Source organism: Anguilla rostrata, chromosome 12 (genome assembly GCF_018555375.3).
Source record: "Anguilla rostrata isolate EN2019 chromosome 12, ASM1855537v3, whole genome shotgun sequence".
NCBI lineage: Eukaryota > Metazoa > Chordata > Actinopteri > Anguilliformes > Anguillidae > Anguilla > Anguilla rostrata.
Window position 1 is genome coordinate 36002668 of NC_057944.1, and position 26636 is coordinate 36029303.

The window sequence follows — 26636 nt, forward strand, 5'->3', positions numbered from 1 at the left end:
TATCAATATTTTTTCAAGGAAAAAATCATTTTAAAAGAACTGCAACATTATTTTTCATTTGTATTATTGTATTTGTGATATTTACCTTGATGTTTAATAAATTTTAAATGGGTTTTCTGAATTTTTCCAAGCTACCAATGGCTTCAATTAGGGTTAAGGGCCCAAACTAGGGTTAGGGTTAGGAAAACTGTAAGTCTGAGGGTAAAGGCAAGTTGACGGCTGTGTTCAGCAGCTTGAAGAATGGTTGGGACACAGGTTTGTTAATGATTTTGAATAAGTCAAATATTTTCTACTGTAGCATGGCTACCTATTGCCATTAAGGACATGTCCAATATATTCATATTTATTCACGAAATAATAATGTTTTTAAAAGACCTGAAACATATTATTTTTCATTTGTATTATTTTATTCATGATATTTACCTTGTTTATTAATCAATTTTAAATGGGTTTTCTGAATTTTTCCAAGCTACCAATGGCTTCAATTAGGGTTAAGGGCCCAAACTAGGGTTAGGGTTAGGAAAACCGTAAGTCTGAGGGTAAAGGCAAGTTGACGGCTGTGTTCAGCAGCTTGAAGAATGGTTGGGACACACATATGTTAATGATTTTGAATAAGTCAAATATTTTCTACTGTAACATGGCTACCTATTGCCATTAAGGACATGTCCAATATATTCATATTTATTCACGAAATAATAATGTTTTTAAAAGACCTGAAACATATTATTTTGCATTTGTATTATTTTATTCATGATATTTACCTTGTTTATTAATCAATTTTAAATGGGATTTCATGCTGTTTTCCAATCTACCAATGGCTTCAATTAGGGTTAAGGGCCCAAACTAGGGTTAGGGTTAGGAAAACCGTAAGTCTGAGGGTAAAGGCAAGTTGACGGCTGTGTTCAGCAGCTTGAAGAATGGTTGGGAGACAGGTTTGTTAATGAGGGATAGGGACACCCTCACAACATTGACCAGGAAATAATTGCGTATAAATAATGAATTGATGGATCATTCATTATTTTGATTATGATGATGATGATGATTATTATTATTATTATTATTATTATTACATCTGTTCCTGCGTTATTATTAACACCTGTTCTTCACCTGTTCATCACATTCTACTTCCTGTAATCTTCTTCACAATTTGCAGCATATTTTGTAATACAGAATTTTTGCATCAAATGCACAATGCACAACATTCTGCGTGCTTGGATGCTATTCATAGATGCAACATTTTGTACTTTGGATAAAGCAGAAGTGGAACATGCAATGGATATTTTTTGTTATTTGTGCTTGAAAAAAAATGTGGGTACTCCCACTCCAAGTGAATGTGTGCCCCTTGCACTACATGAGTTTTTGTATGGAAGATGGGGTACAGTATTCAATGAATATGCACAATGGGGGTTCATCCCTCTACCTTCACTCTCGTATTCTTCACTGGTGCCTCCTGTCAGACTAGGGAGGAATTAAACGTGAGAACGCACAGACAGGGTTGTTGCTATGGTGCCCCCCCAACCCGCCCCGGACCTGACATGCTGGGGGGCGGGGGGGATTCCTGTACCGAATGACAGGACGGCAGGCGCACGTCTCTAACATTCCCCCCCCCCAGGCCCCCAGCTCCCGCGGAAAACAAAACAAAAAATGTCAAGGAGTCGTCATTCCTGTCGACGTCGGGAGAATGAATAATTACTCCTACGCTTTGCAGAGAAGAGAGAGAGAGAGAGAAAAAATAAAAACATCCAACACTCTTTTCACCCAGCAACCCCCTCCATCCCCTACCTCACCCCCCTCCCCCCACCCATGCACACACGTACACACATGCGTACTCACGCACAAACACAATCACGCACAAACCCTCACCTGTCATCCTGTCGAAAACGAAAATCTGTACATTCTGAAAAGAGGGTGGCACACTGAAGAAGCCGCCACGCTTCCTGGTCTTTGACCAATCAAAGGCTCTTATTTACTGCTCAGCTCGCCAAGCACTGGGGCCGTTCATCCAGAGAGCCTGATAAACCAGCCAATCGGGCGAGGCGCAGGAGGGACAGGGACGCTTATTGGCTTTGGGGTGGGGGGGGGGTGGCCGCAAACAGGAACTCTGTCGCCGGGGGTCCCTACTGTCCAGGCCAGCTTATTGCCACCGCCATCATCGCCGCCATTAGCGTTAATGATTTGAGTGACACCTCAATGCGGGCGCGCGCGCGCGGTTCAGTGGCATTGTGGGAAGGGTTACGGAAGGGGGTTATTAGAGATGACTCCTCCCAATGACGCGTGTCACTGAAGCAGCAAATTAACACGAGGAGATGGCAGCAGCACATTAAAAAGGACTGAGCAGGAAGGAAAGAGAGAGAGGAAGAGGAGAGAGAGAGAGAGAGAGAGAGAGAGAGAGCAGGGAGGAGCCCATTTTTAAATGGCACAATGAAAGATTATGGGCTGGGGCCAGCAGGAGTGGAGCTGTCCTAACAGAGACTTCTTCTAACTGTTCTGCTTCTCTTTCCTCTAAACCCTGCAGCCAACATGCTCTCTGCTGAGCCGGGGGGGTGGGGGGGGGGGGGTGGATGAGTGGTCACATATTTTCAACCCTTCATCCTCTCTCTCTCCGATCCTTCTCGCTCTCCCCGCCAGAGCCGGGCGCTATTTTTGTTTCTCGTTTAGCGCTCGGCCGCTATGGGCTCTGACAGCGCTCTGGCACGGACTGCCGAGGCCTCCCTCAGATTTCAGAACGGCCTGAGGCCGCGAGCCCCCGCACTCCCACTGCCCATCCTTCTCTTCCTTCTCCTCACCAAGCGCTCCTGCTTTCCAATTCAGTCTCACATCTCTCTCCCCGTCTTCCTCGATCTGTTTCTCTGTTTGTTTCGCCGACGAGAGACGATGCCAAATTCACTTTGGACAGGTTTTCTGTTTTTTTTTTTTTTTTTTTCCCCTCCACAGTGAAATGTATCTTGTCAGGAGTTTTCCTCTGTTCACATGCTGCTTCTGATGGTCTACTGCATGTCCTGCAAAACTGACATGTTCTATATTCTATCTGCCCGGTTCTGAAAGGTACTGACAGGGACTTCACACCAGTGGAACTTTCCGGAGAGAGCAATCAGCACACAGCCAGGAAACCCTTCTGTTCCCTGGGGACCTCATTCAGACTTCAATATTTCATCTTCGTCATCTTCATCATCATCTTCTTCTTAATAATAATAATAATAATAATAATAATATTGTAATTAAGTATTATTATTATTATTAGTATTATTATTATTATTATTATTATTATTATTATTATTATTGGAAAGTTTACTTGCAATTAGTTTCATTAATCAGATAGAGAGGGGGAAAAAACTGCAGTAACAGATACAATGCAATACAAACATCAAATGTCTTCTAAGCTTTCACAACAATTTCGAGCAAAAACAGGAAAAAAGCACATTAAAACCCCAGAGACACTCTCATAAGGCTCAAATGTGCTCACGCAAAACCACATAAAGAGGAAAAGAAAGAAAAAAAACATTACAATAAACTTAAAACGATATCTGGTTCTGACACAGGATGTGTCACCAGTTTAAATGGTGACACATTTCTACAGAGTGCAGGTTTTCTGCAGGAAAACACTAAGTGGTCCTGTCAACTGTAGCCACCTATTTAGAATTACAATTCTGTTATGAAGACATTGCAGATGCTCCAAAGAGCTGGTTCAGACCGGTTTTGTTCTCTTTTAAAAGGCCCCTTGGGCTGTTTCAATGTGCTAACAGAAGAAGCCTTGATAAAGTCTTCCGATGGCTCTACTGAGAATTTATAAATCTTCCCTCCAAGGACACAGCCTTGATGTGGATTGATTTGGGTGCTTTACAGATATTCATCGGTTTCATTTTCTAAGAATCGATAGATTCCTCCGGAATGCTTAATTTGACATTCTATTGTTAATTGTTAAATTGCATAAACATAATATTCACTTATCAAGATGACGCACATGAGAATTTTCAAGGGAAAATCTTTTTTTTTTCCAGAAAGAAGCCAAACTGCTCATTAAAACGTTGTGTGTGTATGTGTGTGTGTGTGTGTGTGTGTGTGTGTCCTCCTACAGGATCATGGGATCATTCTCTTATAAACATCCCAGCCCCAGCACACGAGAGAAACAAGGTCAACCTCCTTCACACCACTTTAAGTGAAGGGACACTGTCCACCTACCCAGGCACCCCCCCAGTCCCCCTACCCCCCCTACCCCCTTCCTCCCCAAACCTCCACTTGTCCCTGTCATCCAGGGCTCTGAGCATTGTACGGGGCTGTTCACCTCAGAGGTCACCTCAGAGGTCATCCTAACTGCCGTGGCTCAAAACAGCAAAGACACACGCACTCCCTCTTCGCCGGGCGAAACCCCAGCCCCCACACCGCCCCCCCCCCCCGCCCCCCCACCCCCCACACGCATCACTCCACCACACAATCCCTCCCTTTCCACATTCATGCTAACACCTGCACGGCACTCTCTCTGCAGCGCTTCTCAGAGGTGATAAACCTCCATTTACCTGTCAGAGGCTTCTGCAAGCCTCAGATATTATAATTCCTGCACACTTTTCTTCACAATAGTCACAATACTGTGAGATCGGCTGTCTTACAGTACAGTTCACCACGGTGGTTACAGCAGAAGCTTAAGATCCCATTACTGGATGGTGTTTAGCCGGTAATTAACCTGTTTTTAATCGTGTTATTTATAAGTGTCTCACATGGTGTTTTGGTGGTGTCTTATTCAGGAACTCCTCTTTCAGAATGAGTCTTAATCTCATCAGGGTTTCACATGAAAACTTCACGATATATTTTTGTGGTCGGCTTAATTTGGTTAATTCAGCGCAATTTAATATGCGTTCCAGTTGAGGTGGTTTGGAAATACAACCATGTAATAGAACAATATGTACACACACACACACACACACACACACACATATATGAGGTGAGCAAAGATATCTGGGCACCCCTTGGTCTGAGGCTGTTTTTCATGGTTTGGAGTTCGGCTCCTTAGCTCCAGTCAAGGCAAGTCGTTGATACAATCACATTCTACATTACATTACGTTCCATTTATTTGGCAGACGCTTTTATCCAAAGCGACGTACAATAAACCTATTCTAGACGATTCTGTGCTTCCCCAACAGTTTGGGGAAGGCCCCTTTCCTGATTCAGCACGGCAATATTTATTTATTTGTTTATTGGAGAAAACAAAAATCTCAAGTTCTTAATTCCACTCACTTTTTCCCTCCGTTCATTTATTTCCTTATCGCCAGGAGTCCATCGCTGAACTGGCTAAGCACGAGTCCATATATAGCACATTAAGCTTTCCCACAGAGTGTGCACCGGAAGCTTTGTTCTAAATCGCTTCGCAAATACTGCCTCACAGGAGCAGAAATCGCATCGCCGGAAAATATCCAATTTGTGTTACGCCGGCCAATTACTTTCATGGTCGACTTCCCATCTAATGCAGAAAGGCCAGATTATCTGCTGGATGTCTGTGCAAGTGCGTCCCCTAATTACAATCACAAATTGGAAAAACGCTTCTTGCGAGGAAAAAAAAAAAAATTATGTACATACGATTTGTTCTCCTCTTGTTATGAAAATATTTACATTAATTTATTTTGCGTCTGTTTGCGAAGATAGCTGAGAAGTTAAACCGCAGAGCTGGTTGGATAATGGATTGTTAGCCGTCTTGTTAATAAACATTGCCACTTTTCGTTTCTCTCTGAATAGCAGCCATTTAAAGAGTCTGACTGAGGTGGAAACACTGGCCATATGTTTCCTTTGTGCTGCTGGTCAAGTCAATGCATATAGGGGAACAAATCATATGAGTTATTACAATCAACACCTGCACGCTAAAAATCATTACAGCACAGAGCAGGCACCCTCGGGGTCCCATTTGATTATGCTGGTGAAATATATGAAAATGATTACCTCAGCGCAGGAAAATAAGTAAATAAATAGATTGTATAAAATAAAATAACTCATAACGTATTCAGCCCGTGTTAGTGTTTACCGCTACGGTAATGTGGTGCCGCACGTGCGTGTGTGTGCTGCCTGCTCAACGCTCCGCCCGGAGGCCGGAGGACTCAGGGACCTGGGAGGCAGAGAGTCAGACCCAATCGAGCCGCAGTGGGAGAGGCTTCCCCCCGAAACACTGATGCGTGTGAACTGTGAGTGAGAGTTGGCTGCGTGTGAACTGTGAGTGAGATTTGGCTGCGCTTGAATTGTGAGTGAGATTTGGCTGCGTGCGAACTGTGAGTGAGATTTGGCTGCGTGTGAACTGTGAGTGAGATTTGGCTGCCTGTGAACTGTGAGTGAGATTTTGGCTGCGTGCGAACTGTGAGTGAGATTTGGCTGCACGTGAACTGTGAGTGAGATTTGGCTGCGTGTGAACTGTGAGTGAGATTTGGCTGCGTGTGAACTGTGAGTGAGATTTGGCTGCGTGTGAACTGTGAGTGAGATTTGGCTGCGTGTGAACTGTGAGTGAGATTTGGCTGCGTGTGAACTGTGAGTGAGATTTGGCTGCGTGTGAACCGTGAGTGAGATTTGGCTGCATGCGAACTGTGAGTGAGATACCCTGGGTGTCCCCACTGATTGGTGAGGGAGGCTGAGGGGGGGGGGATAGAAAGTGGCTGAAATGGGATCCGAAAATGCTGGAACGCCACAGGGAGCACAGAGAAGCATACCGCAAGCCCCTGTCTAAAGCAGGACTTGCGTAAGCTTTCAGCATACAGCCGTGGAAAGGGCCTGTCCATGCTAACATGAACCTCACCATCCAATCAGCTGCTGGGTCTCAGGGCTCCATGCCTTACCTGGGTCCCCAAACTTCTGCGGCTGTTTTTCTCTTCCAGTCCTCCATGGATCAGACCGCTGGCGTTTGATTTATTATATTATATGTACCCATAATGTACTTTGTGACTTGGAGAAAGCGCTTTCCAATTCCGTTAAAAAGAAAGGCTTTCATTGACTCGCGTCTCTGGGCGTGCTTTCAAGGCCCTGTCGAGGGAGTGCGGCCCCCCCCCCCATTCTCCAAGCTCCGGAGAAACTTTGGGGATTATAACCCGAGCGGCGCAGCGTTTGAAACGACACCGCTCTCTTTCTCTCCAGTGTGCAGTTTGCCTTTCAATAAGCTATTCGAATCCAGGAAAGCCATTTTCCTCTTCTCCTTCTTCTTCTTCTCCACTTGCTTTGAAGATCAAAATGCGAAAAAGATGTTAAAATGAATCACTGAGCGCTGTGCGCGTGCTGGACAAAGAAAATGTTTCACTTCTCGTACACTCTGTTCTTGTTTTATGAGGCACACTGGAACTACGTCTGTATGGAAATGGCTGTTTGCATTCACACTGAGCCTCAGAGCCGGCCTTCACACTGCCAGTTACCCAAAGTTCAAAGTTAATTCAGCCATTTGTAATTGGAATTCTTTGTCACGTTTTTTTTTTTTTTTTTTTTTTTAAAGATGGTGGTAAAAAAATTAAATATGAAATAAAGACACACAAACGGTTTATACATACATAACACCCGGAATGGGAGTGTACGTGCTCCTTCAGAACAAAATAAAATGAATAATAGGACAATAAATAAAGTACAGTCTATTTTACCATTTTAAAAACCTGTTCCTGAACCTGCTTGTCTTTGTTTTGAGCTCCTGGCATTGGCTGCCAGATGGAAGAGTTGAAAGGGCTTCAAACCTGGGGGGACTTGGGTCTTTGACAACTCCTACCAGGATAAATATCTTCTTCTGCTTGGTACAGTTTGTCTGCGTGTTTCCTCTACCTCTGTGATGAACTCTTGCACTGCACGTACGCCCTCAACCTCAATACATTATATTCTCCAACACCCACATGCTAGCACAACCAGTAATTACACACAATCAGTAATTAGTCATAATCAAGTTCAGCTTGTAAAAAAATAAATCCCTTCATCTTAATGTTAACCATTTGTTTAAAAGGCAGGTATCAAAATGGCAGATAAATTAGCATTTGGCAGAAACAGAAACAATGTGATAGTACCATTCATAATTGCTTTATTTTGATTGAGTAACCATGGCAACATAACATGATAATTAAACAGTTATTAATTTAATGTATAATAAATACAAGTATATTGAATATATAGATGTGTGCCTGATTCATATCACTTCTAACTGAGCATGCTCAGTCTGCTGAACTTTATGTGCTGACCACAGAACAGTTGCTCTCTGAGCATGCTCAGTCTGCTCATGTTGAACAAAACAGTTGCTCTCTGAGCATGCTCAGTCTGCTGATGTTGAGCTGACTGCAGAACAGTCGCTATCTGAGCATGCTCAGTCTGCTGATGTTGAACAGAACAGTTGCTCTCTGAGCATGCTCAGTCTGCTGATGTTGAACAGAACAGGACTATCTGAGCATACTCAGTCTGCTAATGTTGATGAGCTGACCACAAAACAGTGACCATCTGAGCATGCTCAGTCTGCTGATGTTGATGAGTTGACCACGGAAAAGTCGCTATCTGAGCATGCTCAGTCTGCAGATGTTGAGCTGACCGCAGAACAGGTCTCTCTGAGCGTGCTCAGTCTGCAGATGGAGATGAGAAGGCTGCAGTGAGCCTGGGGGCCAGGGAAATATCGCACGGACAGTAGCACAACAGCTTGGGAGGAGATAGATGCAACCTGCCACAGTGTAAATTAGCTGTCAGAAACAAGCTGGCGGGATACCTGCGAGGGCCTGGGAAATTAGGACTGACTGAGATGACAGAAAAAGAGAGAGAGCGGGGGAGAGGGGGAGAGAGGGGGTTGGAGAAAGAGAGAGCAAGAGAGAGAGAGAGAGGGAGAGAGAGCGAGAGGGAGGGAAAGAGAGAGAGGGAGAGAGAGTGAGATGAAGGGAGAGAGAGCAAGAGAGAGAGAGAGAGAGAGGGGAAGAGAAAAAGACAAAGAGAAAGAGAGAGGGAGAGAAAGAGAGAGGCGTAGGTTGGTGTGGAACTGCAGGACAGGTTTGGGGAACGGATGAGAATGGGCTGCAGGTTAAATGTAGCATTGTCTGGTTTTGATGTCACAGCCGGGGAAGGAGCTGTAGGGAGGATGACGAAGGAAACGGCGACGGCGATGAAGAGCTGCATGATGAAGTCCAGCGAAGCAAAGGCTGCCCTTCAGCGTAAACAGGAGCGGGGAGAGGGGAGCAGTGCACCCCCTCTTGGCGGAAGGAAACAGCGCAGATCCAGGGGACTGGGGGGCAGTTTGGGTTCAGCTCCTGGCTCACCTGCGGGGTCAGGGGTGTCCAGGATGGGAAATAAGGGTCCATGTCACCCAGCAGTCATCTGTGATTAGTGAGCAAGTCGGCACTGATTTACCTCCAGAAATGAAGGATGGCCCAAGTCCTGTTCCAGGTCAATGAAGGTCCTGGCCCAATGTCATCCACACACACACACACACACACACACAGACACGCACACAATCATCTCAGGAAACACGAAGGGACAACAATAATTAAGGCGCAGCGTTGACGTGCTTCGCACAGAGAAACAGATCAAACGCTGGCTGTCGGTTACGGGGGGTGTGGCTCGGGGCCTACAGCCGATTCGGCAGCGCCGCGCGGACGGCTGTCAGGTGACGGGCGGGGGTAGCAGCTGCCTGGGCAGGATGGATGGGAGGAGGAACGGAGGAGAGACGGAGGTCAGGGACGGGACGGGACGGGAGGAAACGGGACGGGGCGAGACGAGCAGGCTAATGACACAGAGAGAAGAGGCGTGACTGCAGGGCCCAGGCAGTAATAACACAGCCAGGGTGCCGACGCAACGCTAACGCACAATGTGTCACACTTTCCCAGGACGAACACGGGACGTTCAGAGATGGGGCTGGGGGGGGGGGGGGGGGTGGGCAAAACGCGGCAAGCAAGCAAAACGACGACATCGCTGCTTGATGGGGGTCAGCGGGAACCCCAGCAGAGTCACCACCCCCCACACCCCCCAGATTTGGCGGGGCAAATGCAATTCATAGTATGGGGGAGCTAGTTTTGGGGCTCAGGCAGGGGGGTGACCTGAAATCAGAGAGGTAATATCATGGTGATGGGAAAGCGGTTGGGAAGCGAAGGCGGAGGGGACGATTCCGCGGCCTTTTGCATTTGCCCCCCCCCCGTACCGCAGCGGGGGTGCCTTTCCCCCCCCCGTACCGCAGCGGGGGTGCCTTTCCCCCAGTGATTAATGCGAGCAGCGCACGGACGCATCTCATCTTTGATGTAAGCGGGGAGCTCGATGCTGCAGACGCCGCAGCTGGTCACTGTCCCGCCCAATAGCATCAGCCTGCGACACGTCCGGGTAATTTAAACGACAACTCAAGACGTACTTTTTTAATACAGCCTATAACTAGCAGTTGTCTGTTTTAATCCATTACGGTTTTCTTATCTGATTTTCTGTTTTAATCTCTTATGATTATTTAATGCACTTGATGTTTTCTCTTTCCTGCCCTCCTTGTGCATGTGTATGGTATTATACTTGTGTTTTTGGTGTTTTTGTTTTTGCTGCTGAATTGTAAAGCACTTTGAGCTGCATTCTGTACATGAAAGGTGCTATATTTATATATATATATATACATATATATATATAAAGTTAATTAATTAATTCAGGTGTGCTCACTCTGAGCCGGGCAGTATGGTGTAATAGCAGCCTCTGAATGGCGTGCACTGCAGCGCTGGTGGTTTTTCTCTCCTCTCTCCTCTCTCCTCTCTCCTCTCTCCTCTCTTCTTTCCTCTCCTCTATTACGAAGGGAGGATCACAGCAGAGCAGGTGTAAATACCGCGAACGCCCGGTGCTGACAAGAACCTCAGGAGGCTGGGGGGGGGTTGGGGGGTTGGGGGGGTTGGGGAGTTGGGGGCGGGGGGTGCGTCAAAATCACCCACCTTGAGTTGCGCATCAGACTGAACTGCCGGAGGGTGCGTATCCTAAAAGCGCGAGGGGGGGGGGGGGCACTGGTAAGTTGTGGTTTTTTCGCAATAAATCTGGACCATTTTCGCGAGGCTGGGCGTCAGAGGCATGAAAAATCATCGACGCTAAGTAACAGTGAATTGGGCCTTTGTGTTCTGAGCCCGTCGGTGAAGAACGAGGTGACAACGATGGCAATTTCTGCCTTTTCTCTTGCCTTCCTTTAATTGAGCTCGGAGCAGAGAGGAGGAATGGCCGGGCAGGGAGGGGCCAGTGCACTTCTAATTCACTGGCCTGTCCCGTTCAGAGTCACTATAAGTCAACCCTCATTGGTCCTTGAAAATTTGAAAACAAAGGGAGACAGAGAATCACACAAATTATTACCAGTATAAAAAAAAGTATGGAGGCTGAATTTAAGGGGGAGGGGATGGAAGACTATCTATTAATTTATAATAATAATAATAATATGTTGCATCTACAGTGGAACCGAAGTCCGGGATCCTCTTAATGGGCTTGTCATCGCTAGCACTAAGGAGTTGATATATGTTCCGTATTGATCCGGAATTTCTGCGAAAGCTAGAAGTCATTACGCTTAATAATAAATAATGAACCACATATCTGGTCTTGTCTCTAGAGCGGGCCGGGCCTGTGGATATGAAATATACGCAGTACACACACAGCTCAACGCTTCAGCTGAAAACAAAGGACGCTAGCAGTGTGAAGTACAGTTTTTGCAGCCAGATGTGAAGCTCAACCCGTTGAAACAGTCCCTGTACGTGGAATTCGCTTTGAGAGTCATTTCTCTACAGCAAATACGAAGGACACACGTATATGTGAGGGTGACGTATATACTTTTCATTCCAGAGCTTTCAGACTCCAAGAGCCACTTATCAGGAAGAGCCTTTTAAAAAAAACATATTTAACCACAGAGCTATTTCATTTTTAAACAGGGGTATGGTCGTCTAGCCGGGCAATAACAAGATGGATGCCACCAGGGACTTGTTATTGGGCGCTCAATGTTGTATTTACCTCTTCTTTGGATAATTGCTTTTTTTATTGTAAGCCTAGGGGTTTAATGAAAATGTCGATTGTTCTGTGTTTACATCATTTTCATTGAATTTTTGAAATATTGTTATTTTACTCTTTTATTTTTTTTATTTCTTCCTTTTTGGGAGCTAGTGCCAATTATGCGTCGCCCCACACACAGCCAGCCACAGTCAGCACTGGCACAGCCTGGATTCGGGTACCAGGGTGTGGCGCCCATCCATGCATTACAACAGTGCTTTAACAGGATGCGCCACACCTCTGCACCTATTTGACTCTGTACAAGGGTTGCACAACTCCAGGCCTGGAGGGCAAGTCTGGTTTTGCTCCAACTAATTATCTTAGTTTTATTTTTCCTGACAGCTATATTAACTACGCTGGTTCACTCCTGTACTTGAGCGCAATAAAACCTTTAGGATACGCTTGCAGTCTGCGGCTGCAGCTGGTAGCCAATACAAATGTCAGATCAAAATATGATTGAGCGAATTAAATAATAAAGAGTAAAAGTTGGCACAAAATCCCGAAACGGATTGTCCCCTGTTGCGAACTCCTGCTCTATGCTAACAGCACTCCCCCTGGTGAAATGGCCTGCAAGTGTCCATCTTGACCACACGGCGTCATGACAACAGTCACCACCTACTCCAGGGCCATAACTCTCCGGTCTCGCTGAAACGATGGAGAAGCACGTCAGGCAGTTTAGCACTCTGGTACGCGCGGGCACATTATTTAGACCCCCCCGCCCCCCTTCCCCCCTCCCTCCCCCCACCAGGTAGTAGAGTCCCCAGAACCCATTCACAAGTCACACTAATGAAGACAGATTCGCGCTATTTATTTACTGACACTGACAAGAGAAGCACGTCTCCGCTCATCTTCTCCTCTCATCACCGCGCTCTTGTTCTCTTCGTTTGCGCGGGAGAGGAAGCGTAACCCCTCCCCAGCCCTGCCTGGAGGGAAGAGGGGTTCGAGGAGATAGGGTGTAAGCGAGGGGGGGTGGGGGGCTTGTTGGGGGAGGGGGGGGGGGGAGGAATGGGGGTTCACGGAGTGAAAAGGGCAAGGAATTTGTCACCTTCCTCCTGCAGGAGAGCAGGAAAAAAACAATATCATTAATCTCCTGACATTTCAATATTGTATTAACCTTTCTGGCTTGAAATCTTGGGGTCTCATTAGTCTTTGTGAGGGGAGGGGGAGGAAATAATAATCGATACGACGCGCTCTCTACGGGGGCAGGGAAATACACTGCGGCCCGTCGACACGCATCTTTTAACACGCGGACGCAGGGCGGCTTCGTCTCCCGCGACTATTCTCACCTGGGCAGGTGGAGGCGGCGGCGGCGGCGGCACCTTCATCAGCTGCGGCTTCACGGAGCGCAACAACACGCCAGAGGAGGAGCTCGCTGGGGGGAGATAAACCCACGGAGGTGCGGCTTAATGATTCGCGAAGGGAATTCTGGGAAAGGGGAGGTTAGGGTTCGAATGCGGGCGCCGTTGTTTTTCGGAAAAGCCTCAAAGCAGCGCGCAAAAAATGCTAACCGCTAAGATCAGCTTTCGGGCAGTTAGCGTACAGCAGCCTTCACCTCAATTAAGCGGCTCCAGGCCACAAAAAAAAAAAAACGACCTGTTCCTAACCCCGTCCCCGAAAGGTCACCACTACCCATCAGGCCCTGCTGATGGGGGGGGGGGGGAAGAAAAATCAGCAGGAGTAATCCCCCACCCCCTCACCTGTAGCTCCACCCCTCCCGGCCCCGCTCACCCGCGTCCTCACCCCCCAGATCCATCACCGCTCAGGAATGTTCTGCTTTCAAAACAGCGGAGCTCCTCGGGTCATTCGCCACAAAGGCGCGCTAATTTAGACCCGTTACGCCCCCGCGCCCCGTCCCAGACGCCAACAGACTCCGCATTTATCATCGCGCCGCTCGTCTGGCATAATTGGCTGTGTCAAGGTCCTGTTACCCGTGTCTCACACTGTTATTGTATCAACAGAAAGCTTTGAATGGCTTGATTGTGCGCTCTTCACAAGTTTTTCTTCAACCCTCAATGCGTCTTGACAGTTCCAGGGTTTTATCTATTCTACTCCATTTTTATTTTTTTTACAAATAATTTAACAGCTTAATTTTCACAGCTCCAATTTTGGGAGGCATACTCAAATTCAAGCTTTCGTAATTCAGTTAACAACAAAGGGCTTCTTTGATTGCTAATCAAGTGTCAGCTCTGCACTTCAAACCATGCCATATTTACTATTACACAAATCTAATCATTCAGTGTCTTTCGCTTATGGGTGAAAGAGGTATGTATGCATTATGTTATTATTAAATTTCCGCTAATCTGAACAGCCGGACGGGGGGGAAAATGCGGAACGAAGAGCAGACTTATCGAGAGCCCGCCAGCTCGTGCCGGAGAGCGCGACCGAGCCGTAAATTTGACAAACCTCCACTAAACGATAAACGTGGGCAAAAAAAAAAAAAAAAAGACGTGTAGTTTATAATATCATTAATGAAAATTATGACGAAGATGAAAAATGTCAGCATGACTCACAGAGTCAAAATAGGGGGGGGGATGAAGATGGAGGGTTACGTCAGCCTACAGATGGAGGGATGGGGTGAAGAGAAAGGGGCAGAATCTCTCGGAGATACATACAGCTATATCTCGTTCGGGTTAATTGTCGGGACCCCTCTGGCACTAAATAAGGACGGTTAAAGAGACTCGGGGCGCTGCTGACTAATGGATGTGCGGTTCGTTGAGATTACCGTCCCTCTTCTTAAAACACTTGTGTTTGGGCCACTTCCAGGCCCTGCACTTCCTTCTACCGGGGGTGGGGGGTGGGGGGGTGAAGTGGAGCGCCAATGGTCGTTTCTGAGAACAACTCCGCACTGCGGCTGAAGATCTGAAAGACCATTAATCCGGCCTTCCAAAAATTGCTACGCTGAAATGCAAACCGTAGCACAAAAAGCGATTGTAAAAAGGAAAAAAAGAACATTCTCGCTCACGTGCCATCGCGTCGTGATTTCAGCCTGAAGGCCGGGGAGCGAACTGAGCAGAGAAAGCTGCATTTTGGTCTAAAAAAACGCAGTAGCTGCGTTTGGTTAAACAGATCTGAAGGGAAAGAGAAGCTTCCAGAAGCTCACACACCTGTAATGACTCCACTGTGGTTCTCCCCCCACCCCCCTCCAGATCCCAGCACCGGGAGAATGAGGCGCTCCCAGACAGAGTACAGCTGCTCTGTTAATTATCTCACAGTTTGTGCGTAAGGTTAATTAAGCGGTTAAAAAACCCCGTTTCGCGAATTTCCATAAAGGAAAATTAGCTTGGCAGTGACCAAACCGGCTTCTGTGCCGTGTCTTCTCCTGTGGGGTACCACCTGGACCAGGTAGCGCGTGCGGGTGGGAGGCTTCAAACAAATCGGCATTTCTGTGCGTAACACAGGAAAAACCAAACGGGTTTTAAGCTGAGCTTTTATCAGTCAGCAGAGGATTCTGGAATGGATGTACAGACCTGCTTGGGAGCTTGGAATCTGAGGTCACAGTGGATGCAGTTGAGACCAGCTGCTAGATCAATAATGGACCACAGTGTTTCCATTGTCAACGATAGGAGCCAGCGTCAATGGTGGTCGATCTGCATTGTGTGCATATTCATGCTGTTACAGTGCTGTGATCCAGGCACTCTGCGTTAGCTGCTTAAATTTTCTTAATCTCCCACATATCTTAGTCAAGCTGAGACACCTGCCCCTAACCCCCCCCCCCCCCCCCCCCCCCCTCCCCCCCTCATTAAGATGATGGATGGAGGTACGGAGGACATTCTCCCCCTGTTCCAAATTTGTTCTCATTTAGCAAGGTGCTTATTAGCGAACACACCTGGGGGGAGAGGGGTGTGGGGGAGGGGCGGGTTTTAGCAGTAAGACCAGGAGAGAGGAGGAGGAGGAGGTTGGGGGGGGGGAAACGTGTGTGAGTATGGCTGCCGCATGTTAAAGCTCAACCCTTTGAAATTCGCTCTGAGAGTCATTTCTCTACAGCAGATACGAAGGACACACTGAAGAACGCAGAAACAGGGTGTGCGCTTTTACTGGACATGATCATTTATAGCCTGTGTTCAAGGAGCTTCAGTAAAAGAGCTAATCTTTAATCCAGGGCGTGGTGGACCCACGCCCCAGAACAGCCAAGCAGAGCCTGACACTGATCCACATTACAAAAAAAATCATTTTCTTTTATTATTTTTCCTGCCAGTTGAGATTGTTTGTGCCTTCTGAATAACTGCCCACAAAAGACTGGTCCCACCAATCATAGCGTGTGTTCTTTCTTACTGCATCCCAGTTGCATAGGAAATGCAGGTTTAAAAAATAAAATAAAACACACAAAACCCTTTAAACCAAATCCTTTGAGGCCTCTCTCAATATCCCTCCATTTACCACCGCAATTCGTTCAAAAAAAAACCGTTGGAAAAGCGCAATATTACTTTTCTCTGCTTAACTCGTCTCTAACATAATGCAATAACCATTATTGAGGTAATATTTCAGAATGAATAAAACTGTTATCTTCACATTAAACAATCCACAGGGTGGCAATTATGCTGTGTGACCTCCTCCTCGAATTACGAAAAAAAAGCTGAAATTGCGGTGAGAAGCTCATTTCTTTATGGTATAGAGTTGATGCTAAAGAGCGTTAGCGAGATCAAACATGATAAATGGTAATTGGGTACGTGCCCAGGCATACTGTGTTGTAAGCACACACCTGTTTCTGAGATTACTGTCATTCTGAGCAGGCCATGAAACGTGAGAGGATTTAAAAAAATAATAATAATAATAACTTCTCTGATTACATAACACCCCACATTACCCGTGAATACGAACACACTGAAAAAGTATTTGAAGGAGGGAGCAAAAAAGATATATTAAAAGTGAAATGCAATTTCTGCACCAAAAAAAATAAAATAAATAAAAACAGGGAAAAAATTCAGAAATTCCCTCCCTTGGACGGATTTCAATTTGAAAATAGCGTCCGGGCCCCTCAGGAGCCTCACAGGTGGCCAGTCAAGGTCAGCGGCTCGGTTCAGCGTAATTTCCTCTCTAATTCTCCGGAGCCCAGAGGGAGGTGTGCATGTGTGACCACCGTACGGGGAGGAAAACTCTCCCTCTATTCCCTCCCTCCCTCTCTCCCTCCCTCCCTCCCTCCCTCTCACCATTCCCCTGCTGCATTTAAGCAGGTCCAGACCGAGAACGAGGCTCTTAAATGATTTCTGAGAGTGCGGGTATCTACCGTCCTCTACCAGCAGATCAGGAAGTGCTCAGGCTGGGGGTGAGGCCATGGAACAAATTGGGCTTACTCTTCAAATTGGGCTCTCTAGCGCCGCCCTTCTGGTACCCGGGACTCCCCCCATCACAGGAGCCATCAGCAGCAGTTTAATTACACACTCACCTACTTTCAGATCTGATTGGTTGCAGTCGGATGAATGATGGAAAAGTTGGCCAGCTACCGTCCAATCAGAGGGCACAGCTGAAAGCAGAGCTGTGATAGAAAATGCCAAAAATAAAAATGGCTGCCTTTTTTTTTTTAGTGATCATAATTTTTACACATATTGAACCCAGTTTTTTTCATGGGTCACTGCTTACAAGGGAGCTGGCCTTAGGATTCTTTGAAGTCAATTAATGATCTAATCATTTTGCCCTTAAGATGCAGTGCAAAAGCCCCTGTGCTACCACACTAATATAAGAACCAGATTGTGTCCTTGTACGACAGCACAGAAATGGATTTCATATTAAACCATGATAGATGTCATGATATTGGGTTTTATAGGTTGAATGCATTTCCATTATACCAATGATAAAAATGTCAATAAAAGTAATGCAATATGTCAAGGGTTATTACTATTATTTTTTTTACATTAGCAGACTGTGATGAATGGTATCAAAGTGTGTTTTATTTCTTGAGGTTGTTTACGGCGCTTTTGTGATATATGGCGTGCGTGCTGCATTTCACATTAAAACCGATTCATTCCATCTGTACATCGTCTCTTCTGGAATAACTGAAATTCGTTGGATGAAAGGTCAGTTGAGTGGTGTTATTTGCGATGTTGCCCGTGGCGGTGGTGGTGGTGGTAGTATTTTTGCCTGCAGCAGAACAACTCTTCAGAGGGTTTTTAAGTGAAATAATAATGCGGTCAGTTCTGTTTTCAAAGCAAACACAGACATTACAGCTCACCCTCACGTACCAGTAACAGGGAGGGGCTGATGACAAATGATTTATAGACTGGAATGTTAATAAACAGAGAACCCATATGAGCAAGCACACAAAGAGTGGTGCGTGAATAAAAAAAAAAGGGCAAAATTAAGCAAGTGCTTATTTTTTAAGTGTTCAGCTTGGAAGCCCCTTGATGCAAACAGTAAATGTGAACAGTGCATTGTTTTAGGCCCCAGTTGTATAGCTGTATATTCTCCAATGCAAAGCATTCACCTACATCCTCAACCCTTCACCTTCCAGCCCTTTACCTCAACTGAAAGCGTGTTGAGGTCTCTGGCACAAAATGGCCGCCTTCCATCCTGAGGTGGGTGCTACACACTGACGTTGGCTGAGGTGAGACCCCCACCTCCCTCACACCTCACTGTAAAAATAAAGTAAATTGAAATGAGGCCTTATATTACCCATAAATTACAATCCTTTATCACTACTATCACACCATCACACAAAGAAACACAAAAGACCGTAACTGGTATTTAAGGACATTTTTAATAAATAATGTGAAAAAAATGACGTTTTTTTTTTTTTTTCGGATTACGTGATCCTCAGTATGTAAATGCATTGGGCTAACAATAAAGAAGTAGCCTTTTTAACATGGAGAAAATCAAAATGAAGAACAACGACGCTAATTTCCCTTAGCCAGCGCGGCCGGTTTGCTCAGCCGCAATGCAACCGCAGAACAACAACAAAAAAAAAAATAAACGGCACAAAGGTCGGCGCACGCTGATGACGCTCGAATCGGGCTGGCCAATCACACACACACACCCACACACACCCGTCCTGGCGCCGGAACCCGGATCGAGCCCAGCACCTCTAGTTTTTGTGTTCCTTTTTTTTTTTTTTTTTTGTCTTAGAGCGTGAAGTGTGGCTCTTCCTGATACGGGCCGCCAGGAAGCCGCTCGGACCCCAGGGGGGGGGGGAAGGACGGGCGTCGCGTGGTCGGATTCTCCTTTTTTTCTATGCTTTTGCTTATTTTTTGCATTTTGTTTTTGTTTGTGGGGAAAGGAATAGGGAAAAAAAAAAAAAAAAAGGTTTTGCAGAAAGTCCAACGAATATGCAGCAGCTCCGGGTGCTTTCACGTCCCCTCCTGTCCCCCTGCTTCCACCACACGGTCCCAAGATGAGATGCCCTACAGCAGGGGCGAGGGCGGGGGGGGAAGACACGTCCGGCTCCAGGTCAGGCCAGGGTGCGGCTTCTTGAGGTGGCATCCACGTCCCGCTCGCCATTGTCCTTCTGAGTGCACCAGCACAAAACCACTCCAACACCTGCCCCGCACCACACTTTCACAGATCACTTTTTAACTGAAATACGCTACAGTTCTGAACTTCCGTTATGTCTATAGCTTGAACCGGAACGACCACCGGTCCCTGGAGAAAATCGGGAGCAGATTAATCTGACTGTTGCGCACAGGAGCCGCCACAGTTTCACACCTGTCAAAAACAAAAAAACACTTTCCGACCGTAAACAGCTTATCACCTTCACCTACATCATTATGATTAACGAGACTCTTTTGTCGTACCTGTATTTCTCCCGTAAGACAAAAAGGTTAATAGATAAAAATGGTTTAAAATAAAGTTTAGTGATTGTGCTTTCAAACCAATGTAAAAAACAAATAACAACAAACATTGACAAAGACAACAAAAATATAACAGTGCATTACAAAAAAAAAAAAAAAAACAAAAAAAAAAAATTGCAAATAAAAAAAATCCCAAAGTGGCACTTTCTTGGGGCAGTCAAATGATTTAACAATTTACAACATGGATGGAGACAACAAAATAATTAAAATTACTGGTTTCATAAAATAATAATCATTAAAAACAGACAAGGAAGACAAATTTTATGTACCACAGCGGGTTATTAAAGAAAAAAAAAATTATATATATATATTTACAAGACAGTCCACCCCATCTGCTTGTAGCTAATTTTATTACAGTAACACCTGACTGTAAGGGCTTTTGTGAGTTTTTGCTAGGGCAAGCTGAGCCAAAACAATAGCTTGAGTAACTTCCACATTGCGTTTAAATGAAAGATTAAATAGCACTACTGAATTTGCATTGAATGTACCTGTCTTTTTTTCATCTTCCTTTCGTTTCATTAAATGGACATAGAAAACGATAAATAAAAAAACTAAAAAACAATTATTGGTCAGTTTTTTCGCCCCCCCGATGTAAAGAAACACAATTTACATAATTGTCAGCAAAATATGACGGTCTGATACTGTGATGCTTAAAAATCTGGAGAGCTTTCATGTTCCTCTCCTGGCAAGGCCTTGATAACACTCCTTTTCACCTAGCCTGGTCCTCAGCTCTCTACAAGCTGTGTGAGAGACAGAGAGAGCAGGATGGAGAGAGAGAGAGAGGTGAAGAGAGAGAGAGCAAGGTGTAGAGATAGAGAGGTGGAGAGAGAGAAAGAGAGACATACATTTAGCAATTTTCTGGAGAAATTCCAGATACTTGCACGCAGAAGTATTAATTTAATAATAATTCTGGGTTTCATGTAACTGGTAGAAAAGACTAGAAAAAACCAGCGATGGTCATGGTCATGGGCTGACTCTGTCAGGGTAACAGGACAGAGGCACGTGATGGGTCAGGGCAGCGTTTCCCAACCTTTTCCCTTCCGTGGCACACTTTCCAAATTTACAGAATCTCATGACACACCGCTCTCAAAAGCATAAAAAATAAACACCCTGCAGCCCCCCTCCACACACGCACGCACGCACGTAGGCCTAAATGTTCTTTTGGGGTTTTAATTAAGCGATATGCATTTTAATTACATTTATTTTGGCTTTTGTGAATGGGATTTGCTAATTTAAGTTTTTTTAATTCATTTGAACATTAAATGTATTTTTTTTAAACACCGGTTGGGAAACGCTGTGGTATGGGGGGTCTAAACTGACGGTTAAACTCTGGGAGGGGGGGGCGTACCTCCAGGTCCTCCTCTCCAGGCTGGAAGGCCAGGGTGCTGAGGCCGACGTCAGAGGGGTTTCGGCGCCCCCCCGGCGGGCCCCCCTCGCCCCGCCGCCGCCCGCCCGAGCCCCTGGAGGACATGGAGCTGGAGGAGCTGGGGTCCCGCTCCCGGGGGCTCTGCTGCACCCCTGGGAAGGAGGGGCGACTGTAGGGCAGGATGTCCTCCGAACCTGGGGAGGGAGGGAGGGAGGGAGGGGAGGGGGAGGGAGGGAGGGGGAGATGGAGAGAGGGGGAGGGAGGGGAGAGAGAGAGGGGTGGGTGGGGGGAGATGAGAGAGGGGGGAGGGGAGAAGAGAGAGAGAGAGACGGAGAGGGAGGGAGAAAGAGAGAGGAAGAGAGAGAGGGGGGAGGGAAGAGAGAGAGACAGAGAGAGAGAGAGAGAGGGGAAGAGAGAGAAGGAGAAAGGTATGTAAGCTCTCACTCCTTCGTTCATTCTCACTTGTTCACTCACGTCTCCTGTACTTTCTCTCCATCTGCAGCCCAAATGTAATTGACGCAGTGACTGATCCAGGCAGTGGGGCAGTGTGACTGTGGGGTATATGCGGGGGGGGGGGGTACCTGGGTGTTGGCGGGTCTTGCCGCTGCCCTCCTGCTTGCTGCCCTTGCCGCCGCGGGGGGTCTTGTGGCGGTCCTGGGCCTCCCGCCGTTCCGAGGAGCTGGTGCGTGGGTCCGATCCCTCGCGGGGCCGGCACCCCCCCGCCCCGGCCCGCCGGTCCCCCCGGCCCTCTCCGCCGCGCGACTCCCCCCCGCAGCCCATCTTCGGGGAGATCACGCCCCGCCCCCCCTCCTGCGCCAGTTTGGCGGGGTGGGAGGGGGACTTCAGCACTGCCGGCGGTGGGATGGGTGGTGGGGGGAGGTCTGGGAAAGACAGGAAGGAAACGGTTAGACCCTCCCACACGCGCGAGCGGCGGTGCGGCGTGATAACCGTTGTTGACCCCAGCATGGTGGCCGAGCGTGCCGACCGTGCTCGCAGTCCATTCATCACCGGCCCGATCCGCCTGTCTGGCACCCGCACGGCGACGTCATACAGGAACAAAGCCGCGAAAAACCCCTCGTCAACGAGCAAACTTTTGGGCCGAGGTCACGTGACCGAGGCTGGCAGTCACATGACCGAGGCTGGCAGTCACATGACCGAGGCTGGCAGTCACATGACCGAAGCTGGCAGTCACGTGACCTAGGCTGGCGGTCACGTGACCGAGGCTGGCGGTCACATGACCGAAGCTGGCGGTCACGTGACCGAGGCTGGCGGTCACATGACCGAAGCTGGCGGTCACATGACCGAGGCTGGCGGCCACATGACCGAGGCTGGCGGCCACATGACCGAGGCTGGCTCCACGAGCCCCGTCGATTAATCAGTGCGGCCCGTCCTCGGCCCGTTATTCACACTAACTGCCTTCCAGAGGCTGAGCTACGGCATCCAGCTCCAGCACTCTCACACGCGCCCGGGGGCTTGGGCAACCCCCCCAGGTAAAAAATAAAATAAAAAATCTAATAAAATAAAATAAAAATCCACAAAAACAAACAATGAGAACACAAAAATAAAGAAATAAATAAATAGTGTGCCCACAGATGTGCTCTGCTCAGTGCCCGAGTGCAGGCATGGCTCTGCTGGCTGCAGCGGGCTGTGGTCCCGGGCTGTGTGGGGTCATGTGCTTATTAAACACGCCTCTCTCCGTTCCAGCCGGCGGACGCACACCGAGCCTCGGCCGCTCTGCACGGGCGCTTCTGACGGAACGTTCCGGTTTCCGGCGGTCCGGCCACCTGCGCTGACATCACCAATATTCATGAGCGCGCCGGCGCCCCCCCACGTCTCCATCGCGGCGTTCGGCCCCTCGGCAGAAACAGGGGAGGAGGCATAAGACAAGATTCCGGGGGGGCTTCTCGCAGAACGCTTCTTGAATCCTCAATCGGCCGGTCGATATCGTGGGGGGGGGGGGGGGGTCGGCCCCCCCCCTCCATTTTTTATACGTCTCCCCGGCCGCTCCTCTCTCTCTCTGGGTGTCGGGGGCGGATCGATGGCGGTGTCTCAGCGATATAGCGCACGGCCCGAGGCCTGCCGCCGCCGGGCCGAGGGGATCGCGGGATTTACAGCCCGGAAAGTCGCGGACGAGCTCCAGGCCGCGGCGAACGGATAGGCCCGCTACTGGACCGCGCGGGAAGGGGGGGGGCGCAGTGGAGCGGGGGTGGGGAGGTTTGGGGGACTGATGAGATTCACAGGGAGGGAATTGACTGAGCGACTCTGCCCTCCCCTTCCACTGAGCAAACAAGAGTGAAATTAGCAGGTCAGAGAATGGCAAAGGGAGAGAAGGAGGGAGGGAGAAAGAAAAGGTGAGAGAGAGAGAGAGAGAAAAGGGAGAGAGAGAGAGAGAGCATGAAGGAGAGAGGGGTGCAGCGAGGTGAGCTGTCTTGTCTGTCTCTTCACAGTATGCTTAAAGAGTGTGGTATTTATGGGTATTTGGGTGTATTTATGGGTATTTATGTGTATTTGGGGGTATTCAGGGGTATTTATCGGAATGTATGGGTATTTGGGGGTATTTATGAGGGGTATTTATGAATATTTATGGGTACTTGGTGTTATTTATGGATATATGGGGGTATTTATGGGTATTTGGGGGTATTTATGGCTGTCACGGCTGGCCAGCTGGTCTCAGTGAGGCCTAAAATGGTCTTTGGCCATGGGGGGGTGCAGACTGTAGTGGTGGTGGGGGGGGGGCATCATAATGATAGAAATACAGAAAAAAATAAATAACTAAAAGGCTGTGAAATTACTCTGTGGGAGGTACTTTTGCCCAGGGTGGAAAGAGCAGCAGATTTACACCCCCCCCCCCCCAGACCTCGCCTCTAACCCCCCTGTTCCACCCTGGCAGCAGTGCAGGACTACAGAAATAACTTCAATATAAATGAGACCAATTTTAATGAAATCCAATACGGGTCGGGACAGACTGACAAACAGACAGAAATTAAGTCCTGCACCCTCCCTGTCTCCTCACAGCTCAGCGGGGGGGTGAAGGAGGGAAAGAAACAGAGGGAGGTATGGAGGGATGAGTGAGGGAGGGGCAGAGGAGGGGGGGTGGATTTGATGTGCAGATATTGTCGGCTGAGCTCTGTGCATGCTGGGTATTAAATCTCCCTTCCAGCTCCAGACATACAAGGACAAGTGACACCTAGGCGAGGCCCAGGCCAAACACGTACGCACACACACACGCACACACACACGCACTCACACACACATGCAGGTATACACACACACACGCACGCACACATGCAGACACACACACACAGACACACACACACACGCATGCACGCACGCACGCACACACACACACACACACACACACACACACACCCACGTACACACACAGCAGTGCAGGCACAAGCGCCAGTACACACGCACATATTCACATGCTCCCAAAAACGAGCACAAAACACATAAGCTTATCAGCCCGCTAATACGCGAACACGTCCCCGCTAGCCCACACACCCGCTGAAGGACACACACGGCTTTCAGCGAATTGGATGAGAGTCATGCAATTCAATTAATACTCCGGGTTATGAATAGAGGGTTTTTTTTTCTTTTTTGGCATTGGTATTCCTTATTTACCGCAGTCGGGGGGGGGGTTGCCAGTTCTGACCCAGCAGGCAGAGACAAAGGTTAGAGCGAGGAGGAGCGCTAACCGGCGGAGGCGCTGCCGCCACAGCAGGGGGAGTCCCCCGCAAGGTTACTCAGCGCTTACACGCTCCGCCTCGCCCGCTACTCCGCCCGCTACTCAGCCCCTACTCCGTCACCGCCTACTCCGCTCGGCGGGGCTTGGAGTGGAAGCTGGCACTTCAATAACCGCCGGAGCACCTGGGGCAATTTCATTAGGGGGCCGCGGCGGGAGGACGTCCCGGAGTCAGCGATGGAGCTCCCCGGAGACGACCCCCCCGTCCCCCCCCGCCCCCCGTCCCCACGCTCCCCCGACACCGCCTGGCCTCTGCCTGCTCAGCACCAGGGCGGATTGGAAGCGATACTGGGGGTGGGGGGGTGGGGGTTAGGGTGGGGGGGATGATTAAAGCGCTGACTTACGATGCCTTCTCTTCCCCCCCCCCCTCGCTCAGCTCGGCGTGCGGAAGCTCATCCGCCATTTTCCACGCTATGGATTTTTAGCGCTATGAGGAAGGGGGTGGAGTACTGGGGGAGGGAGGGAGGGAGGGGGGGGAGAGGGGGGTACCAGACACACGGAGATCTCCACCTTGCAGCTTACAGGCTGTCTGATCCACGGACGCTCAGTCCCCCCCCCCCACACAGTCCTCCTCCCCTGCTCAAGGTTATGGGGACTCAAGCTGACACGCGATACACACTCAACAGTTTCCATCAGACGCAAACTATTAATACACACGTGCTCCAGCTCCCCTCCACTCCGCTGCACACACAATTTCACACCGTTTTCCATAAAACGCACCGGAGGGCCATAATCATATACACCGAAAATCAGGAAATCGGCCTCGATGCGGCCGCATAATGCATAATTAACTCAAGCTCCCAGACTCCCAATTTTTCCCATGATGCTTATAAAATGAAAACATTACAAAATAAAATACAATAAAGCAATTCCCCCCCCACCCCCACCCCTCCCCCCCAGTTCCTCTGACTGGGCTGACCTCCGCTGCCTGGCATAGGCCAGCTTCTTGTCACAAGAAAAAAATGTATCATAACCATATATAATTTTAACTTTAATTAAACTTCCCATTTCAAGCTGACCAGTTTGGACTAACACAGGCCAGTCCTGTTCCTGGAGATCTACCATCCTGTAGGTTTACATTCCAACCCTAATTTGGCACACCTGCTTCTACTAATTAGCTGCCGAACGAAATCTCCAGCTGTTGAATGAGGTGTGCTTTGTTAGGGTTGGAGTGAAAACCTGCAGGACAGTAGATCTCTAGCTGTTGAATGAGGTGTGCTTTGTTATGCTTGGAGTGAAAAGCTACAGGACGGTAGATCTCTAGCTGTTGAATGAGGTGTGCTTTGTTAGGGTTGGAGTGAAAACCTGCAGGACAGTAGATCTCTAGCTGTTGAGTGAGGTGTGCTTTGTTAGGGTTGGAGAGAAAAACAAAAGAATAGTAGATCTCCAGGCACAAAATGGGGCAGCCCTGGTCTACCAGACTACTGAAAGAGTGATACACAAAGGAGGGGAAACGAGAGAGAATGAGGGGACCGACAGGCGGATGCTGAGGGTGGAGGCGCAGGACACCCACCTTCCGGGTAGGCTTCGCGGCGCTGGTGAGCGGGGGGGCCCGGCTGGGCGGGGTGCTGCTTCTGTTTTTTGGGGGGGCGTTTCTGCATGACGGCGGCGCTCATGTTGCTGTCGGTGGACACGGGGCTGGAGGGACGGTGGCCCGCAGGGGCCATGTGGTACTTCCGGGCTGAAGGGAGAGAGAGAGAGACGGAGACAGACGAGGTTTAGCAAAGCAGTAATGTCTGCCATTTTGAAAAGGGAGGGATTTTTTTTTACTGATTTTACAAAATGGCCGTCTCATGCA

The 26636-nt window shown here is 48.3% G+C and overlaps 1 protein-coding gene across 1 annotated transcript in view; it reads right to left on the minus strand.

Moving 5' to 3' along the window:
* Positions 1-18621: 18621 nt before the first annotated feature.
* The window catches only part of robo1 (roundabout, axon guidance receptor, homolog 1 (Drosophila)), a 434162-nt gene continuing 426147 nt past the window's right edge, over positions 18622-26636 (minus strand). The window contains exons 30-33 of the mRNA XM_064301511.1: positions 26352-26519; positions 21675-21974; positions 21076-21287; positions 18622-20467 (exon numbers count right to left, since the gene is read on the minus strand). Of these exons, the coding sequence (XP_064157581.1) occupies positions 20453-20467; positions 21076-21287; positions 21675-21974; positions 26352-26519 (695 nt within the window). The 3' untranslated portion in view covers positions 18622-20452. The remainder of the gene's footprint in view (positions 20468-21075; positions 21288-21674; positions 21975-26351; positions 26520-26636) is intronic.